The 20163-nt window shown below is 38.2% G+C and overlaps 1 protein-coding gene across 4 annotated transcripts in view; it reads right to left on the bottom strand.

The window, feature by feature from the left end:
* Positions 1 to 20163, bottom strand: part of MCM9 (minichromosome maintenance 9 homologous recombination repair factor) — a 95730-nt gene that overhangs the window by 21360 nt on the left and 54207 nt on the right. For all 4 annotated transcript variants that reach the window (XM_055535058.1, XM_055535060.1, XM_055535061.1 and 1 more), the window contains one exon: positions 10821 to 10995. In XM_055535058.1, coding sequence (XP_055391033.1) covers positions 10821 to 10995 — 175 coding nt within the window. The remainder of the gene's footprint in view (positions 1 to 10820; positions 10996 to 20163) is intronic.

Raw genomic sequence — 20163 nt, 5'->3', positions numbered from 1 at the left:
ACTCCTGGAGTTCACCCAGACCCACGTCCATCGAGTCCGTGATGCCATCCAGCCATCTCATCCTCTGTCGTCCCCTTCTCCTCCTGCCCCCAATCCCTCCCAGCATCGGGGTCTTTTCCAATGAGTTAACTCTTCGCATGAGGTGGCCAAAGTACTGGAGTTTCAGCTTTAGCATCATTCCTTCCAAAGAAATCCCAGGGCTGATCTCCTTCAGAATGGACTGGTTGGATCTCCTTGCAGTCCAAGGGACTCTCAACAGTCTTCTCCAACACCACAGTTCAAAAGCATCAATTCTTCGGTACTCAGCCTTCTTCACAGTCCAACTCTCACATCCATATATGACCACAGGAAAAACCAGAGCCTTGACTAGACGAACCTTTGTTGGCAAAGTAATGTCTCTGCTTTTGAATATGATATCTAGGTTGGTCATAACTTTCCTTCCAAGGAGTAAGCGTCTTTTAATTTCATGGCTGCAGTCACCATCTGTAGTGATTTTGGAGCCCCAAAAAATAAAGTCTGACACTGTTTCCACTGTTTCCCCATCTATTTCCCATGAAGTGGTGGGATTGGATGCCATCATCTTAGTTTTCTGAATGTTGAGCTTTAAGCCAACTTTTTCACTCTCCACTTTCACTTTCATCAAGAGGCTCTTTAGTTCCTCTTCACTTTCTGCCATAAGGGTGGTGTCATCTGCATATCTGAGGGGATTGATATTTCTCCCGGCAATCTTGATTCCAGCTTGTGTTTCTTCCAGTCCAGCGTTTCTCATGATGTACTCTGTATAGAAGTTAAATAAACAGGGTGACAATATACAGCCTTGACGAACTCCTTTTCCTATTTGGAACCAGTCTGTTGTTCCATGTCCAGTTCTAACTGTTGCTTCCTGACCTGCATACAAATTTCTCAAGAGGCAGATCAGGTGGTCTGGTATTCCCATCTCTTTCAGAATTTTCCACAGTTTATTGTGATCCACACAGTCAAAGGCTTTGGCATAGTCAAGAAAGCAGAAATAGATGCTTTTCTGGAACTCTCTTGCTTTTTCCATGATCCAGTGGATGTTGGCAATTTGATCTCTGGTTCCTCTGCCTTTTCTAAAACCAGCTTGAACATCAGGAAGTTCACGGTTCACATATTGCTGAAGCCTGGCTTGGAGAATTTTGAGCATTACTTTACTAGCGTGTGAGATGAGTGCAACTGTGCGGTAGTTTGAGCATTCTTTGGCATTGCCTTTCTTTGGGATTGGAATGAAAACTGACCTTTTCCAGTCCTGTGGCCACTGCTGAGTTTTCCAAATTTGCTGGCATATTGAGTGCAGCACTTTCACAGCATCATCTTTCAGGATTTGGAGTAGCTCAACTGGAATTTCATCACCTCCACTAGCTTTGTTCGTAGTGATGCTTTCTAAGGCCCACTTGACTTCACATTCCAGGATGTCTGGCTCTAGGTCAGTGATACACCATCCTGATTATCTGGGTTGTGAAGATCTTTTTTGTACAGTTCTTCTGTGTATTCTTGCCGTCTCTTCTTAATATCTTCTGCTTCTGTTAGGTCCATACCATTTCTGTCCTTTATCGAGCTCATCTTTGCATGAAATGTTCCTTTGGTATCTCTGATTTTCTTGAAGAGATCTCTAGTCTTTCCCATTCTGTTGTTTTCCTCTATTTCTTTGCATTGATCACTGAAGAAGGCTTTCTTATCTCTTCTTGCTATTCTTTGGAACTCTGCATTCAGATGTTTATATCTTTCCTTTTCTCCTTTGCTTTTCGCTTCTCTTCTTTGCACAGCTATTTGTAAGGCCTCCCCAGACAGCCATTTTACTTTTTTGCACTTCTTTTCTATGGGAATGGTCTTGATCCCTGTCTCCTGTACAATGTCACGAACCTCATTCCATAGTTCATCAGGCACTCTATCTATCAGATCTAGGCCCTTAAATCTATTTCTCACTTTCACTGTATAATCATAAGGGATTTGATTTAGGTCATACCTGAATGGTCTAGTGGCTTTCCCTACTTTCTTCAATTTAAGTCTGAATTTGGCAATAAGGAGTTCATGATCTGAGCCACAGTCAGCTCCTGGTCTTGTTTTTGCTGACTGTATAGAGCTTCTCCATCTTTGGCTGCAAAGAATATAATCAATCTGATTTTGGTGTTGACCATCTGGTGATGTCCACGTATAGAGTCTTCTCTTGCGTTGTTGGAAGAGGGTGTTTGTTATGACCAATGCATTTTCTTAGCAAAACTCTATTAGTTTTTGCCCTGCTTCATTCCGTATTCCAAGGCCAAATTTGCCTCTTACTCCAGGTGTTTCTTGACTTCCTACTTTTGCATTCCAGTCCCCTATAATGAAAAGGACATCTTTTTGGGGTGTTAGTTCTAAAAGGTCTTGTGGGTCTTCATAGAACCGTTCAACTTCAGCTTCTTCAGCGTTACTGGTTGGGGCATAGATTTGGATTACTGTGATATTGAATGGTTTGTCTTGGAAACGAACAGAGATCATTCTGTCATTTTTGAGATTGCATCCAAGTACTGCTTTTCGGACTCTTTTGTTGACCATGATGGCCACTCCATTTCTTCTGAGGGATTCCTGCCCGCAGTAGTAGATATAATGGTCATCTGAGTTAAATTCACCCATTCCAGTCCATTTCAGTTCGCTGATTCCTAGAATGTCGACATTCACTCTTGCCATCTCTTGTTTGACCACTTCCAATTTGCCTTGATTCATGGATCTGACATTCCAGGTTCCTATGCAATATTGCTCTTTATAGCATCGGACCTTGCTTCTATCACCAGTCACATCCACAGCTGGGTATTGTTTTTGCTTTCGCTCCATCCCTTTATTCTTTTTTGGAGTTATTTCTCCACTGATCTCCAGTAGCATATTGGGCACCTACTGACCTGGGGAGTTTCTCTTTCAGTATCCTATCATTTTGCCTTTTCATACTGTTCATGGGGTTCTCAAGGCAAGAATACTGAAGTGGTTTGCCATTCCCTTCTCCAGTGGACCACATTCTGTCAAATCTCTCCACCATGACCTGCCCATCTTGGGTTGCCCCCATGGCTTAGTTTCATTGAGTTAGACAAGGCTGTGGTCCTAGTGTTATTTATATAAGACTATCACAAGAATCAAAATACCTTAGTTGATAAAACTGCATCCCACCATTCCCTTAAAAAATCCACAGAACAGAAAAATATCTGTATTTAATATCCTCACTTAAACGTTCCTAAACAAACATTTGTACATATGAAAAATCATTCCAAATCAGAAATCAAAAACTCAGAACAGAAAAATATAAAAAAGAGGAAGATGAATATCCAGAGATGACTCAGGGAAGAAAATGGGTGAAGAGAGGGAGACAGTAATTTTAGAAACAAACATTTAAATCTAGGGTGCCAAAGAGAGGACAGACAGGAATGAAAGTATAAAAACGGGCGCTAAGGGGAGGAATAAAAATGCCAAGGCAATAAAAATGAAATACAAAAGAGCTAAAAAGTCTAAGAAAAACACTGGTTGCTATAGAATCTAGGCAAAAAAGACCTAACACACGTAATTAAGATTTCTGAAAAATAAAAAACAAAGAACAGAATATGTGAGACTATAATTCAAGAAAAATTTCCAAAAAGAAATAAAGCCTTTTACATTTCAAAGAGCCTTTACATTTCACTAACATCTAAAAAAAATGACCAAGAATAATCAACTGAGATATAGCCTAGTAAAAGTATTATGCTTAAACCACAAAGACAAAAAATCCTTCTGGGCCTTCAGGCAAGAATATCAAATTGCCTACAAAGTAAAGGATATCAGAATGGCACTCGACTTGTCACTACAACATGCAAAGCAAGACTGTAGGAAAGAAAGTGTAAGGCTACATCTTTATATCCAGTCATGTTGTTTTTCAAGTATCAAACCTATGAAAAATAGTTTTAAATATGCACAAAGTCAGTACAGAACTCAGGAACTCTTCCCAAGGAATCTGTTTGAGGAGAGCTTCATTCAACCAAGAGATGATAGTGCTACTCTGGCAAAAGGACTGATGGTGAGTCTTCAGTATATTTAATTTTAGGTCTAAGAAAAAAACGAAGGCATAAAGTAGAAGAAGAGTATATAAATACAAGTGTTATTTGTCCCGACAAAGTATAAAGAACATAACCATTTTTTAATAGTAAAGAGAAGGGGGAAAAGGGAAAGTAGAACACACTCAGTGGTTATCACATGGTAATGAAGTATTATTTAAAGCTCCCAAGGGAAGATAAAGGGGATGCAGGTATTATAAAAAGTATTTAAGGTAAGTCCTACAATAGGTGTTGTCAACTACAGGTGGTGTCAAACTACAGCGAGCAGGTCAAATCTAGGTCTCCATTTATTTATGTAAGTAAAATTTCACTGGAAAACAGCTATTCCCATTCATATACATACTGTCTATGGCTTCTTTATTCTGTATACATTATAGACATATTGATGCAGTCATATTGTCTGCATTAGCAGAGGTGAGTAAGAGAGACAAGAGACAATATAGCCCACAAAAGCCTAAAATAGATATCTGGACCTTTACACAAAAAATTTGCCAACCCCTAATGTGTAACAAAAATACAAACCTTCCTAAACGTCAAACAAATAAAAAAAGAGAAACATAGCAAGTTTTTTAAAAAATGAAGTACTTGACATCAAGAATATTGCTAATACCAATAAATGTAAATGTACTTAACTCATATATTAAAAGAAAAAGATTTCCAGGTTACTTGTAAAACAAAGCAAAACAAAATAAAGTAAAACCAACTTTATGGTGTATACAAGAGAACAAATTACAATCAAAAGGCTAAACATAAAGGAAGAAGCAAAGATATATTAAGCAAATGTAAATAATATGAAATCAGGAGTTGCAATCTTGATATAAGGCAAGGTAAAATTCAGACCACATAGTATGAACACGAATTGCAAAGCTAAAGCAACTACCTTGATAAAGCAGAATGTTACTCAAAGTTTCTAGTGTGAGAAATGCAAAGAGAAAACAACAGACATACAGTTATAGCAAGAGATTAACAAACCACTTTCAGACTAAGACACATCAACCAGACAAAAGATTAAGTAAAGATATAGAAGATCTTATAAGGTACAGTTTAAATGTGTGTTTCTGTGTATTACATCCTGATAATAGAGAATACAACTTCTCAAGCACAGATGTGCCAGTCATGAAACTCTCCTAGTGTCAGGCCACAGAGAGAAAAGCCTCAGGAAGTTCCTTAAAGTAGAAATAACACAAATAGCACTCTCTGACCAGAATGCAATGAAACCAGAAATTAATAGCACCATCAAAAAACCAGTAATTTTCCAAAGATCCTTCTACCTGGAGGTTAAAAACTGTTTAAAACAAATCTTGCGAGAAAGGGGATATATAAACTAAAATTGCAGAATTTCTTAAAAAATATAAAAGAGATAATAATAAGGACACTACATGTAATAATTATCACTAAAGCAGTGCCAAAGAGCATTTATATTATGACATGTTTTGCATAAGAAGAGGGGAGATGTGCATGTGTACAGAGACATGTTTTTGCTTAGTTTTGCAAAAAAAAAAATATGTTAAATCAGAAATCAGTGAAAAAGGTTTATGTAAGGGACAGGAGAAAATAGAATGGAAGAGGTAGGGATATGAGTGTAACCTCTTTGATATAAAAGTTTTGCTTTTGACTGCATCTCAAGGCATGTGGGGTCTTAGTTCCCTGACCAGGGATTGAATCCATTCCTCATGCTATGGAAGCGCCGAGTTCTAGCCACTGGACCACCAGGGAGTTCCCTGATATAATAGTTTTGATTTTTGAAATATATTTTACAAATTCAGAAAACAAAATTAAACCGAAAAGAATGAGAGGCAAACTCTAAAAGTGAACGCAAACATAGGTTTAAAAACATGTTTCCTAACTGTATATCAAATCAGTAATATGACCACACAAAGAAAAGAACTCAATTAACTTTTGAACATGTACCCTGATCATATATAACTATAGTGGAATATATTCTAAACTCAAAAAGACCACAAAGAAGGCCTGAATATTACTTACTTTCTTTGTGGTTGGTGTTATTGACAATGCAGTTGGTGTAATAATTCTGAAACTATTTTGGAGACTCAACTGAGTTCATAAACACAAGGTGCCCTGTGAACACCTTTATATACAAATGAAGTAAAATAATTTTGGACAGTTTTAGGTGTCTTCTCATCCTGACCTTGATGATATTGGCTAGAAAACTCTTTTTTAAAAGTACATAAATGGTAGTATAACAATGTGAATGGGTTATACCTTTTCAAATTTGTATATTATATTTTATTGTGGTAAAAAATGCATATCATAAAATTCACCATCTTAACCATTTCTAAGAGTACATTCAATAGTGTTAAATACATTCACACTGTTGTGTGACCAGTCTCTGGAATTTTATCTTGCAAAATTGAAAATGAATCACAAAACCATTTTCCATAGTAGCTACACCATTCTGTATCTCGTATTTCCATAATCTACAAGGGTTCCAATTGCTCCCCACCCTCACTAACACTTGTTCTTTCTGTGTTTTTGTGTTTTTATGATCACCATGTGAACATTTGTACAGTGATATTTCATTGTGTTTGACTTGCATTTTCCTAATGATTAGTGGCGCTGAGCATCTTTTCATGTGCTTGCTGGCCATGTATATATATATCATCTTTGGATAAATGTGTATTCAAGTCCTTTGTCCAGTTTTTAACTTGATTGGTTTGTGCTGCTGAGTTGTAGGAATTCTTTATATATTCTGGTTATTAACTCCTTTTCAGATTTGCAAATATTTTCTCCAACTCAACATGTTAACTTTTCACTCTATTGCATCCTTTCATACTCAGAAGTTAAAAATTTTGGTGCAATCCAAGTCAACAAATAAATAAATCTATCATCTTGCTAATTCACTTTGTCTCATCTATTCTTGGTTCCCTTTTTCTTCTCCCCCTGTCTTCTGTGGAATTATTTATGTCATTTCATCTCCACAACTCACTTATTAGTTTTGGTTTTTATCTCTCTTACTTTCTAGTGGTTGCTCTAGTGTTTACATCTTTAACTGATTCTGGCCCACGCTTGAATCATACCACACCACTTCATGCACAGTGCAAGGCTGGCACAGCTGGGCTGAGCACTGGCACCACAGTTACGATCTTTACCCTCAGTGCACCACAGACTTCCAATTCTTTTGGTGTTGAATTACTGCAGTAATTACTCTGCTTACTGTGGAGGTTGTGGTGCAAAGCTGGAAGATTATCCTCTGAGTTTCTGCTCTGCTTTCAGCTTCCAGGAGTCACTGCACATCTGCACCAGAGGGGTCTCTTTCCTCACTTCCTCACTGGGGACGAGCACCTTCCCAGTGGCAGACTGCTATTGCTCGTTACTGGTGTTAGACTTATTTGGAGGCCAGGCTGCTTCTTGGCCTCCTGGTCTTTGGCAGGCGCTGTGTACCTGCTCTCGGAGGGGACAGGCGGGAGAGTGGTAAGGCCTCCTGCCTGTCCCACCGGTGGCAGCTGAACCCTGCCATGTATCTGTGATGCTTCTCAGGTAGAAGGGGTCTTTCTCTCCTTTCCCAGTGGTCAGACCTCCCTGCTTTGTACTGGGTGAGAATCCTCCAGGTGGTGCAGACCTCTCTGCTTTGTACCAGGTGAGAATCCTCCGAGTGGTACACACCTCTGCTTTGTACCGGGTAAGAATCCTGGACCCGCGAGATCTGCCTGCCCTCCCCTTAGGAGAAGATGGCTTATGCTTCTGTCCTTCTCCCCAAAGTAGCATCTTTTTGCCTGGTTCCTTTGAGAGCAAAGGAAGGAAGATTCTCTAAACTCCTCCTGAAGCAGAAGGAGCTTCTGCTTCTAGCCCTCCTCCAGGGGCCCTGGCGATGAGGGTTTGTTGCCCTAGCCTCAGTGAGTTAAAGGCTTTGGTTTGTATGAGAGGTGTGCCTGGGTAAGCAGCAGGACTTCGTGCCTAGTCCCCAGGAACAAGCAGGCCTGCGTGAGTGATGAGCAAAGCGGGGGGGTCTCTCCAGTCTCTGCCCTGCTCAGTTTTTCCTGTGAGCATCTGTGGAGCTTACATGTGAGAACTCCCCTTGGGCTTGGGGTCCAGAGTTATTCTAAACTGATACGTTATCCCACACCTGGACTTCAGGAAATTTAAAATTTTGTAGCTATTTCTTCTTATTTGCTTTTACGGCCGCCACTGGTTCCTCTCACGCTCTGTCAACGGTGAACAGTCTGTGTGCCTCAGCTCCCCTAGGAGGCGCTTGTCCCATTTGGGAATTGAATTCCTGTGATTTCCTTATAAATCAGCTTTCATATATGGTTGGGAAGTCACGAGTTTCGTGGGCTATCTGGATTTTTCTCATTAGGAGCAGAGAGGTACAGCTTTCTATAGGCCAAGTGCAAGAAGAATTTAGGCTTACGTTTTGTATGTCTCTGCTTTTTCATTTCATTAAAAAATAATTTTATTGCATTTTATAAAAATATTGCTCTGTGACAGACTGAAATATAAACAATAAAACCAGTCCATCACCACAAATAGTGTGACAAGCACTGTTCTGGTACATGAAGTAGTTCTGCTTATGACAATACTGTCCAATCTGTGGGGGCACAGTTGAGTTATAAGAACTTACAACATACTTATGGAGATAGCACAAAAAGTTCATACTAATTCACACTTAGTAGAGGGTAAGGCAGTAGCAGTTAATAAAGCATTTTCTCTTCCACAGATTTTTTTCTGTGGCCTATCCTAGAGCACTGCTAATTTTCTCCCTTTCAAAAACATGTTCATAGCACTTGTTACAATTTTCCCTGATGGTTAAGGGTTAATTGGGGCTTCCCTGGCGGCTCAGATGGTAAAGAATCTGCCTGCTATGCAGGAGACCTGGGTTCAAACCCTGGGTTGGGAAGATCCCCTGGAGAAGGGAATGGCCACACACTCCAGTATTCTTGCCTGAAGAATTCCATGAACAGAGGAGCCTGGCAGGCCACAGGAATCTTTCAAAATGTCCCAGACTGCCTCTGGAAAAGGCATATCAAAACAAACCACAGATTCTATCAACCAGCAAACATGCTACTAAAGAGAGACATAATGAGAAGAGTAAGTAGACTTGAAGACACTTAGTAAACTGTATCTCTAATTTCTCTGATAAAGAGTTTAGAAACAATAATTCTTCTAAAGTATCTTCTAACACTTTCATGATGGACTTATCCCTTTGCTGCTCTTCCATTTTTTCCAACAAAACAGTGAACACCTCAAGGATGGGGTTGTATTCATCTCTACTTCTCAGTGTCTAGCCCAGTGCCTGGCAAATGGCAGGCTCTGAATGATCATTCATTGAATGAAGCGAATAGATCTGATAACGGTTCTGCCTAGCTTTTTATTGCGGAGAAGGCAATGGCAACCCACTCCAGTACTCTTGCTGGAAAATCCCATGGGTGGAGGAGCCTGGTAGGCTGCAGTCCATGGGGTCATGAAGAGTCGGACACGACTGAGCGACTTCACTTTCATGCATTGGAGAAGGAAATGGCAACCCACTCCAATGTTCTTGCCTGGAGAATCCCACGGATGGGGGAGCCTGGTGGGCTGCCGTCTCTGGGGTTGCACAGAGTCGGACACAACTAAAGCGACTTAGCGGCAGGAGCAGCAGCAGCTTTTTCTTGAATCTTTTTCTTCTGGGCATATCTTTCTCTTACCACCCTTCCCCTTTCCTTTTTTGTGAGTGTATATGAATCAGTTCCCGGAGAAGGCAATGGCACCCCACTCCATTACTCTTGCTTGGAAAATGCCATGGACGGAGGAGCCTGGTAGGCTGTAGTCCATGGGGTCGCTAAGAGTCGGACACGACTGAGCGACTTCACTTTCACCTTTCACTTTCATGTACTAGAGAAGGAAATGGCACCCCACTCCAGTGTTCTTGCCTGGAGAATCCCAGAGACGGTGGAGCCTGGCGGGCTGCCGTCTATGGGGTCGCAGAGAGTCAGACACAACTGAAGCGACTTAGCAGCAGCAGCAGCATGAATCAGTTCCACAGAATCCCTACCCACCAGCGTCTGCTTGGCTCCCAAGTAGTCACTACTGTTTGAAGACTGTTCCGCCAACCCTATCCGCCTGGTCAGTTGGCCTCACATGTCTAATAGGGCTGAGATAGTTCTGGCTCTGTTCTTTGCTTGGATAACCTGGCAGCCTGCTTGATGGTCAGCCTTTGTAGCCAGATGTGTTTCTTACAACCACCTCAGGGCCTGGGCAAATGGATTCCTATCTGAACCTACCTATTTTCCTCCTCATTGGTCACGTGCATTCAGGGGCTTACATGCCTCAGCCTCTGAGCCTCCTTGAGTCATAGTAGGTATTTCATCTTATGCTAATATACATTATTAGTTTTCCATACACTGTGATAAATCTTCCATTTGGATATATAAGGAGAATGCCATCAAAAGCAGAAATTACAGTTTCTTCCCCCTCTTTTGAACCTTTCAAAATTCCTAACATAGTATGTGCCCAGAGTAGACAGATACACAATTATTGAATGAGAGAATGAGTTGAATGCTGCATTGAAAGTTCTTCATAGGTTCCCTCCAAGAATTAAGTCAATTTACATTTATAGTGGTCCTTTTCTTTTTGTCAACAGCTCATCTTTACTTCTTCACATATCTCCATGGGAAAACTAACATGGGGGTTAACTGATAAATCTCTTAGAGGACCAAACAATACCTTGCAGTTCAATATGGTTCACATCTTCCCATCATCATATATGAACGAATCTCACTATTCCCATAAACTCTAGAGAAAAGAAACACTTACCCAGCCTTAGCAACACTGATGGTTTGCTGCTCCATTGCTTCGTGGATACTAGTTCTGTCATGCTCTTTGAGGCTATTAAATTCATCGATACAGCAGAGGCCAGCATCTGCGAGGACTAATGCTCCCGCCTCCAAATTCCATTCTCCTGAGTCTTTTACAGCAGTTACTGTCAGACCTAAGGAAATGAGCAAGCTATGTTAGCTTTTATTTGGAAAGCATGTCTTATAACTATGAAGCTTATATCCTATAAACTTTTTCATGATTATTACATTTCTTATAGTAATGTGTGATCCGTGATCTTTGCTGTTACTATTGTAACTGCAGATGTGGTAGAAATAGTAAGAAAACTAGAATTAGAAGTGGAGCCTGGAGATGTGCCTGAATTGCTACAATCTCATGATAAAACTTTATGAAGAGTTGCTTCTTATGATGAGCAAAGAGAGTGGTTTCTTGGGATGGAATCTACTGCTGAAGATGCTATGAAGATTACTGAAAGAACAACAAAGGATTTAGAATATTACATAGACTTAGTTGATAAAACAGCAGCAGGATTTGAGAGATTGACTCCAATTTGAACAAAGCTCTACTGTGGGCAGATATTATTGCCTGCTACAGAAAAATCACTGGTGAAAGGAAGAGCCAACTGGTGCGGCAAACTTCATTACTGTCTCATTTAAGACATTGGCACAGCCGCCCCAGCCTTCAGCAACCATCACTCTGATCAGTCAGCAGCTATCAACATCAAGACAAGAACCTCCACCAGCAAAAAGATCATGACTTACTCAAGATAATGACTTACTCAGATGACGATTTGCATGTTTTAGCAATAAAGTACTTTTTAATTAAATACGTATGGTTTTTTTAGATGTAATGCTACCGTATATCTAATAGACTACATTATAGTATAAATATAACTTTTATATGAATTGGGAACCCAAAAAATTTCCTGTAGACTTGCTTTACTGCAGTGGTCTAGAACTTGCAGTATCTCTGAGGTCTCAGTTTACTTATCTACAAAAAAAAAAAGGATATATTATTTATCCAGGCCTCAGTTTACTTATCAATAAAAAAAAGGATAATGATAGAACATTTTACTTAAAGATTCTTGGCTATTCAAATAGAATATAAATAAAGCTTTTTGAAAGGTGTAAGATACACAGTGAGTGAGTAATTATAATAATTATTGTTGATAAAAATTGATGAACCTCTGGCTAGACTGATGGAGGAGAAAGAAGAAAAGTTATAAATAGAAGACACAGTTATGAATATCAGGAATGAAAGAGGGGACATCACTATAGACTCTAAGGACATTAATAATAAGAAAATACAATGAACAACTCTATGTTCTAACTTGGAGGAAATAGTCACATTCTCTAAAATACATAAAATGACAAAGTTTATCTAAAAAGGAATAGATATCTTGCAAAATCCTCTATCTACTTTGAAAATTGACTCTGTAGTTAAAAATGATGCAACATATAGGCTGAGATGACTTCAGGGTGAATCCTACCAGACATTTATGGAAGAAATAATACCGATTCTACACAAAACTTTCAAAAATATACAGAAACAAGGAACACTTCCTAACTCATTTATTGAAGCCAGTATTATCGTGATTACTAAAAACAGATCAAGATACACTAAAACTACACATCAGTATCCCTCATTAACAGATACAAAAAACCCTTAAAAAATAAAAGCAAATAAAAGAATATATAAAATGATAACAAATCATAACTAAGTGAAGTTTATCTTGAGAATGCAAGGCTAACGCAACATTCAACTACTAATCACTGCAATTTACTGACAAACTAAGGAAGAAAAAGCAAACCACCAGCTCAATGATACAGAAAAAAAAATTTGATAAAACTCAACAATCATTTATGATTTAAAAAAAAAAAAGAAGTGTTCAGAAGTAAAGGAACAGAGGTAATTTCTTCAGTCTGATAAAGAGTATTTATAAAAAATCTTACAGCTAACATACTGAATGTCTACCTCCAGCCCAACCCTTGCCCCCAAGATCAGAACGTGGCATGGATATCTGCTCTCATCACTTATTTAAAATCATACTGGAGCTTCTTGCCAGTGAGGTAAAGCAAATGTCCCTTCCCTCCTGAACCTCCCTTCCACCCCAAATATGGTTTTCTCAGGGTGTATGCCCAGTAGTGGGTTGTTGGGTGTTATGGTAGTTTTAGTTCTAGTTTTTTAAAGAAATCTCCATACTATTCTTTACGGTGGCTATATCAATTTACATTCCCACCAACAGTGCAAGAGGGTTCCCTTTTCTCCTCATCCTAGCCAGCATTTATTGTTTGTAGATTTTTTGATGATGGCCATTCTGACCGGTGTGAGGTGATACCTCATTGTAGTTTTGATTTGCATTTCTCTAATAAGTGATGTTGTGCATTTTTTCAAGTGTTTGTGGGCCATCTGTATGTCTTCTTTGGAGAAATGCCTGTTTAAGTCTTCTGTCCAGCATTTGATTGGGTTGTTTGTTTTTCTGATATTGAGCTGCATGAGCTGCTTATATATTTTGGAGATTAAGCCTTTGTCAGTTGCTTCATTTGCAATTAATTTCTCCCATTCTGAGAGCTGTCTTTTCATTTTGTTTATGATTTCCTTTGCTATGCAAAAGCTTTTAATTTTAATTAGGTCCCATTTATTTTTGTTTCCATTACTCTAGGAGATGGGTCATAAATCTTGCTGTGATTTATGTCAGTGTTCTGCCTATGCTTTCCTCTAAAAGGAGTTTTGTAGTTTCTGGTCTTACACTTAGGTCTTTAATCCATTTTGAGCTTATCTTTATGTATGGTGTTAGCAAGTGTTTTTAATTTCACTCTTTTGCATGGAGCTGTCCAGTTTTTCCAGCACTACTTATTGAAGAGGCTGTCTTTCTCCATTGTATATCATTGGCTCCTTTGTCAAAGATAAGGTGCCCACAGGTGTGTAGGTTTATCTCTGGGCTTTCTATCTTGTTCCATTGGTCAATATTTCTGTTTTTGTGCCAGTACTATTACTGTCTTAATGACTGTGGTTTTGTGGTGTGGTCTGAGGTCAGGAAGGTTGATCCCTCTAGCTCCATTCTTCTTTCTCAAGTTGCTTTGGCTATTTGGGGTCTTTTGTGTTTCCACAGAAATTTTTTGTACTAGTTCTGTGAAAAATGCCACTGATAATTTGATAGGGGTTGCATTGAATCTATAAATGGCTTTGGGTAGTGATGTGACTCCAATATGGAATCATTTTCACAACACTGATTCTTCTGATCCAAGAACATGGTATAATCTGTTTATATTGTTTTTGGTTTCTTTCATCAGCATCTTATAGTTTTCTTACAGTGTCTTACAGTTTTTGTATATATCTCTCATTTCTTTTTTGTATATAGTTCTCTTTTGTCTCCTTTAGATAGATTTATTTCTAGGTATTTTACTCTTTTTGTTGCAATGGTGAATGTGATTAATTCCTTAATTTCTCTTTGTGATTTTTCATTGTTAATGCATACAAATGCAAGGGATTTCTGTGTATTTATTTTGTATCCTCTGTCTTTACTAAACTCACTGATTAGCTCTAGTAACTTTCTGATAGAATCTTTAGGGCTTTTTTCTGTATAGTATCATGTAAGTTACAAACAGTGAGAGTTTTACTTCTTTTCCAATATGGGTTCCTTTCATTTCTTTTTCTTCTCTAATTGCCATGGCTAGAACTTCCAAAACCATGTTGAACGATAGTGCCAAGAGTGGGCACTCTAGTTTCTGATCTTACAGGAAATGCTTTCAATTTTTCACCGTTGAGAATAATGTTTGCTGTGGGTTTACCATATATGGGCTTTATTATGTCGAGGTAGGTTCCTTCTATGCCAATTTTCTGGAGAGTTTGTATCATAAATGGGTCTTGAATTTTGTCTAAAGTTTTTTCTACATCTATTGAGATTATCATGATCTTTATTTTTTGTTAATATGGTGTATCACATTGATTAATTTGCATATATTGAAGAATCTTTGCATTCTTTAGATAAACCTGACTTGATCATGGTGTATGATCCTTTCAATGTGTTGTTGGATTCCATTTGTTAGAATTTTGTTGACGATTTTTGTGTCTATATTCATAAGTAATACTGGCCCATAATTTTCTTTTTATGTGATGTCTTTGCCTGGCTTTGGAATCAGGGTGATGACGGCCCTGTAGAATGAAAAACTCAATACTTCTAAGATGTTTCTCCGAACTGTTCTATAGATTCAATGCAAGTCCAAACAAAATTCCAGTGGGATTTTTCTTGTTATGGAAATTGAAAAGGTGATTCTAAAATTTATATAGAGAAGAAAATAGAAGACTCAAACAAGAAACTAAGTAGGAAGTCTCACACGACTCAATTTCCAGATTTATTACAAAGCTGCAGTAATCAATTTTGTGTGGCACTGGACAAAAGATATAAACAGACCGAACAATGGAATAGAATAGAGTCCAAAAACAGCCCCACAAATGTATGGTCAAGTAATTTTTGATAAAAATGCAAAAGCAATTTGATGGAGGAAGGATAATCTGACATCCTTGTGTTACAGCAAAACAGAAAAACACTAAATGAAACTCCCTGGTGGCCCAGATGGTAAAGAATCTGCCTGCAATGCAGGAGACCCAGGTTCAACGTCTGGGCTGGGAAGATCCCCTGGAGGAGGAAATGGCAACCCACTCCAGTATTCTTGCCTGGAGAATCCCATGGACAGAGGAGCCTGGTGGGCTACAGTCCATGAGATTGCAAAGAGTTGGACACAACTAAGCTACTAACACTTTGTGCAACAGAAAAGCAGGAAAACACTAAATGAACCTATACCCAGGCATACAATTTAAACTTTAGAAAATCAAAAATAAAGAAAAAAAAAATCTTGAAAAAAGCCATAGGTGAAATAAACCACCTTACCTACGATGCTGTAACAACTGGATATCCTTATGCAAAAAGAAAAAAAAAAAAATCAGTATTTCTCCATACTTCATATTTAATAAAAAAATTAACTCACAATGAATGAAAGACCTAAATGAAAAATATAAAACTTATGGAAGAAAACATAGGGAAAAAAGCTATGTGAGCTCCTCCGATTTCTGGCCCAGCACTTAAGGGGCTTTGAAATTGCTAATCTACTCTAATAAGTGAAAATCTAAGCAAACTGAAAAACCAACAACTGTTCTATGATCCATCAAAGGAATGAGGTCACAGGGCAAACTGCTGTCCCAGAAATTGGAAAGATGGAGAATTATAACTTACCAGAGCAGAAGCCTCCACAGGCACCAGTGCTGGAATAGAAAACCCTGAACTGTAACTGGCAAACTTCTGGAGGCTCAATGAGGATGACTCTGAAAATTAAAAATTCCTTAGGAACCCAGTTACAGAGGGCATGGGTACATATACTTTTGTGAATTTTACCTCCAGGAGCTCTACCAGGCTCTCACATTGAACATCAAGTTTGTCTCTGACATTGTAAACAGAAAGGTTAAAAGTCTAATAAAAAATGAACGAGAAATTTTAGAGATCAAAATCACTACAGATGATGAATGCTTTTGATGGGCTCATTTGTAGAAGGGACATGGCTAAGGAAAGAATCTCTGAGAACAAGGAGGACCTTGTGTGTGTGTGTGTGTGCACGCTCAGTCGTGTTTGACTCTTTGCAACCTCATGGACTGTAGCCTGCCAGGCTCCTATGTTCATGAATACTGGAGTGGCTTGCCATTTCCTACTTCAGGGGATCTTCTTGACCCAGAGATAGTCAACAGAAATTTCTAAAACTGCAAAGTAAAGGAAAAAATTTGGGAAATAACAAAACAGAATATCCAAGAAGTATGGAACAACTACAGAATGTGTAACATACATATAATGGGTATAATGGGAATACTAGAAGAAATAGAGAAATTACAGAAGCAACATTTGAAGCAATAATGAAAATTCTCTAAATTAATGTCAGACACCAAACCATGGATCCAAAAAACTCAGTGACTATAAAGCAGGAAAAACATTAAACAAAACTATACCTAGGCATATGACTTAAACTTTAGAAAATCAAAGGTAAAGAAAAAAACTGGTGAAGAAAGTAGAGGAAACAAACCACCTTATGTGTGTGTGTGCATGTGCTAAGTCATTTCAGTTGTGTCTGACTCTTTGCCACCCCACAGACTGTAGCCAACCAGGCTCCTCTGTCCATAGAAATCTCCAGGCAAGAATACTGGAGTGGGTTGCCATTCCCTTCTCCAGGGGATCTTCCCAACCCAGGGATCAAACTCGGGTCTCCCACATTGTGGACAGATTCTTTACTGTCTGAGCCACTAGAGAAGTCCTCACCTTACCTTAGAGGAGCATAAATGAAGATTATATTTAACTTTCCCTCAGAATATTTCAATATGGTCTAAAAAATGCATTAAGGCAAGACTAGCATTCAAACGGAGAAGGCAATGGCACCCCACTCCAGTACTCTTGTCTGGAAAATCCCATGGACGGAGGACCCTGGTGGGCTGCAGTCCACGGGATCGCTACGAGTCGGACACGACTGAGTGACTTCACTTTCACTTTTCATTTTTATGCACTGGAGAAGGAAATGGCAACCCACTCCAGTGTTCTTGCCTGGAGAATCCCAGGGATGGGGGAGCCTGGTGGGCTGCCGTCTCTGGGGTCGCACAGAGTCGGACACGACTGAAGCGACTTAGTAGCAGTAGCAGCAGCAGCATTCAAAAATGAAGATAAAATCACACCAAGTTCTGCACTGGTTAGATAATATCCAGAGAGGAGTCAGCAAACTATCATCTGTGGGCAAGATTTAGCCCAACCACCTGTTTTTGCAAAACTAGTTTTTTGGAACACAGTCACGTTCATCATTTACATACTGTCTATGGCTGTTTTCACACTACAATGGCAGAGTCAAGTAATTATGACAGACACTGAAAGGCCTTCAAAAATCTAAAATATTTATACCTAGTCCTTTGAAGAAAAAAAGTTGCTGACTCCTGAGTATTAATATCTACTTTGAGATATCAAATTTTAAAAGAAATACTAATAAAAAAAGTAAAATAATGAAGGACACGGAAAATAATGCCACTGAAAGAATAGCTTATAGCATGGGTTTGTTGGTTAGCCAGAAACAAAGATTTAGAGAAGAGAAAGCAATTATTAAGTATTTAAAGAACTATCCTATGGAAGATCAATTAGACTAATTTAGGGTGGCTTCAAAAGAATTAACAGACCAATATGTAGAATTTTACAGGGAAGTGCTGGAAATCTCAAGGTGTTTAAAAAGGAATGTGCTACCTTGTGAAGTAAGAAATCAAAGTAATCTTTAAGCAAAAGTGGAAAGTCCACTTGTCAGAAATAACATAGAAAGGTATTCATGCAATGAATAGGTGGCTGGACAACAGGAAATCAGAAAAAACTGAGATGAAGGAAAATGAAGACACAACATACCATAATTCATGGGATGCAGCTGAAGCAGTGTTTACAAAGTAACTTACAGCTATAAATGTCTATATTAAAAAAGAAGAAAGATCTCAAGTCAAAAATCTATGCTGCCACCTTAAGACACAGGAGAAAAGGAAGAGCAAACTAAACCCAAATTAGCAGAAGGAAGGAGGTAATGTATATTGTAACAGAAATCACTGAATCAGAACATAAAAATGGAGAAAATTCATGAATCCCAAAGTTGATACATTTTAGCTACACTGACCAAGCCAAAACAAGAGGAATAAAATTATACTAAAATCAGGAATCAAAGATGGGACATTATCAATGACTTTACAGAAACAAAAAGGATTACAAAGGGAAACAACAAATAACTTTATGTTAACCAATTAGATAATTCAGGTGAAATTAACAAATTTCTAAATAGACACTACCAAAACTGACTCAAGAAGAAAAAGAAAATCTGAACAGATGTATAGTAAGTAGGGACTGAATTAGTAATTTAAAAACTACCCACAAAGAAAAACCCACACACAGATGGCTTCAACGCTAGAAGAATCGAGTATGAATTCTTCACAAATTCTTTACAAGTAGAAAAGGAGGAAACACTTCCTAACTTGTTCTATGAGAACAGTATTACCTATACACCAAAAATCAAAGGCATCACAAGACTACTAAAGACCAATATTTCTTATGAATACATATATATGAAAATCCTCAATACTACTGAACCGAATCCAGCAATATATAAAAAGGACTATATAACCATGATCCAGTGAGATAAATCTCTGGAATTCAAGATTGGTGGTATAACATCTAGAAATCAATTAATGTAATATCCTCACATTAACAGAATAATGGACAAAAAGCATATGATCATATCAATAGAGACAGAAAAAGTATTTGACAAAATTCAACAACACTTCATGAAAAAATGCTCAAACCAGGAACAGAAGAGAACTTCATTCTGATAAAGACATCTACAAAAAACCCAGAACTATCATCATTCTTGATGTAAGACTGAACGTATTCGTGTTAAGATCAGAAACAAGACAGGGATGTTCACTCTCATTACTTCTATTCAACAGGGTACTGGAGGTTCTAGGAAGGGCAATAAGACAAAAAATGAAATAACAGGCATCCAGAAGGGAAAGGAAACAGTAAAAATATCCCTGCGTGCAGATGGCATGATCTTACAGATAGAAAATCCTAAGAATTACAATTAAATCACAGCTAACAAATGAGTTCATCAAGGTTGAAGGATACAAAATCAATTTTTAAAATTAAATTGTGTCTATATACTTGCAAGGTGAAGAATATGAAAATGTAACTAATAAAGTAATTCCATTTATAATAACATTAAAAAGAATAAAATACTTAGAAATGAATTTAACAAAAGAAGTATATAAAACTTATACTGTGAAAAGTACAGAATGTTGTTAAAAGAAATTAAAGATGTCTTAAATAAATGAAAAAATACCTCACATACGTCCACTGACTTTTTCTGCTTGTATTTTTTTATCATTTCTCAAAAAACACTGCCTAATCATAGGTCAGAAGATTGATGCCCTTGATATGTTTTCTTCTAAGAGTTTTATACTTTTAGCACCTTACATTTAAGTCTTTGATTCAGTTTAAATTATTTTTTGCATATTGTGTGAATAGGGGTCCAAACTTATATTTTTGCATTTGGATGTCCAATTTCCCAGCAGTGAGTTTTGAAAAGACAATTTCTTCCCCCAGTGAATTGTTCTGGAACCCTTATCAAAAATGGATTGACCGGAGAAGGAAATGGCAACCCACTCCAGTATTCTTGCCTGGAGAATCCCATGGACAGAGGAGCCTGGTGGGCTACAGTCCACGGGGTCGCAAAGAGTTGGACACGACTGAGCGACTTCACTCACTCACTCACTT

The sequence above is a fragment of the Bubalus kerabau genome, chromosome 9 (assembly GCF_029407905.1).
Source record: "Bubalus kerabau isolate K-KA32 ecotype Philippines breed swamp buffalo chromosome 9, PCC_UOA_SB_1v2, whole genome shotgun sequence".
NCBI lineage: Eukaryota > Metazoa > Chordata > Mammalia > Artiodactyla > Bovidae > Bubalus > Bubalus kerabau.
The sequence above is the reverse complement of the archived record's forward strand: the minus strand, read 5'-3'. Positions and strand labels throughout refer to the sequence as shown.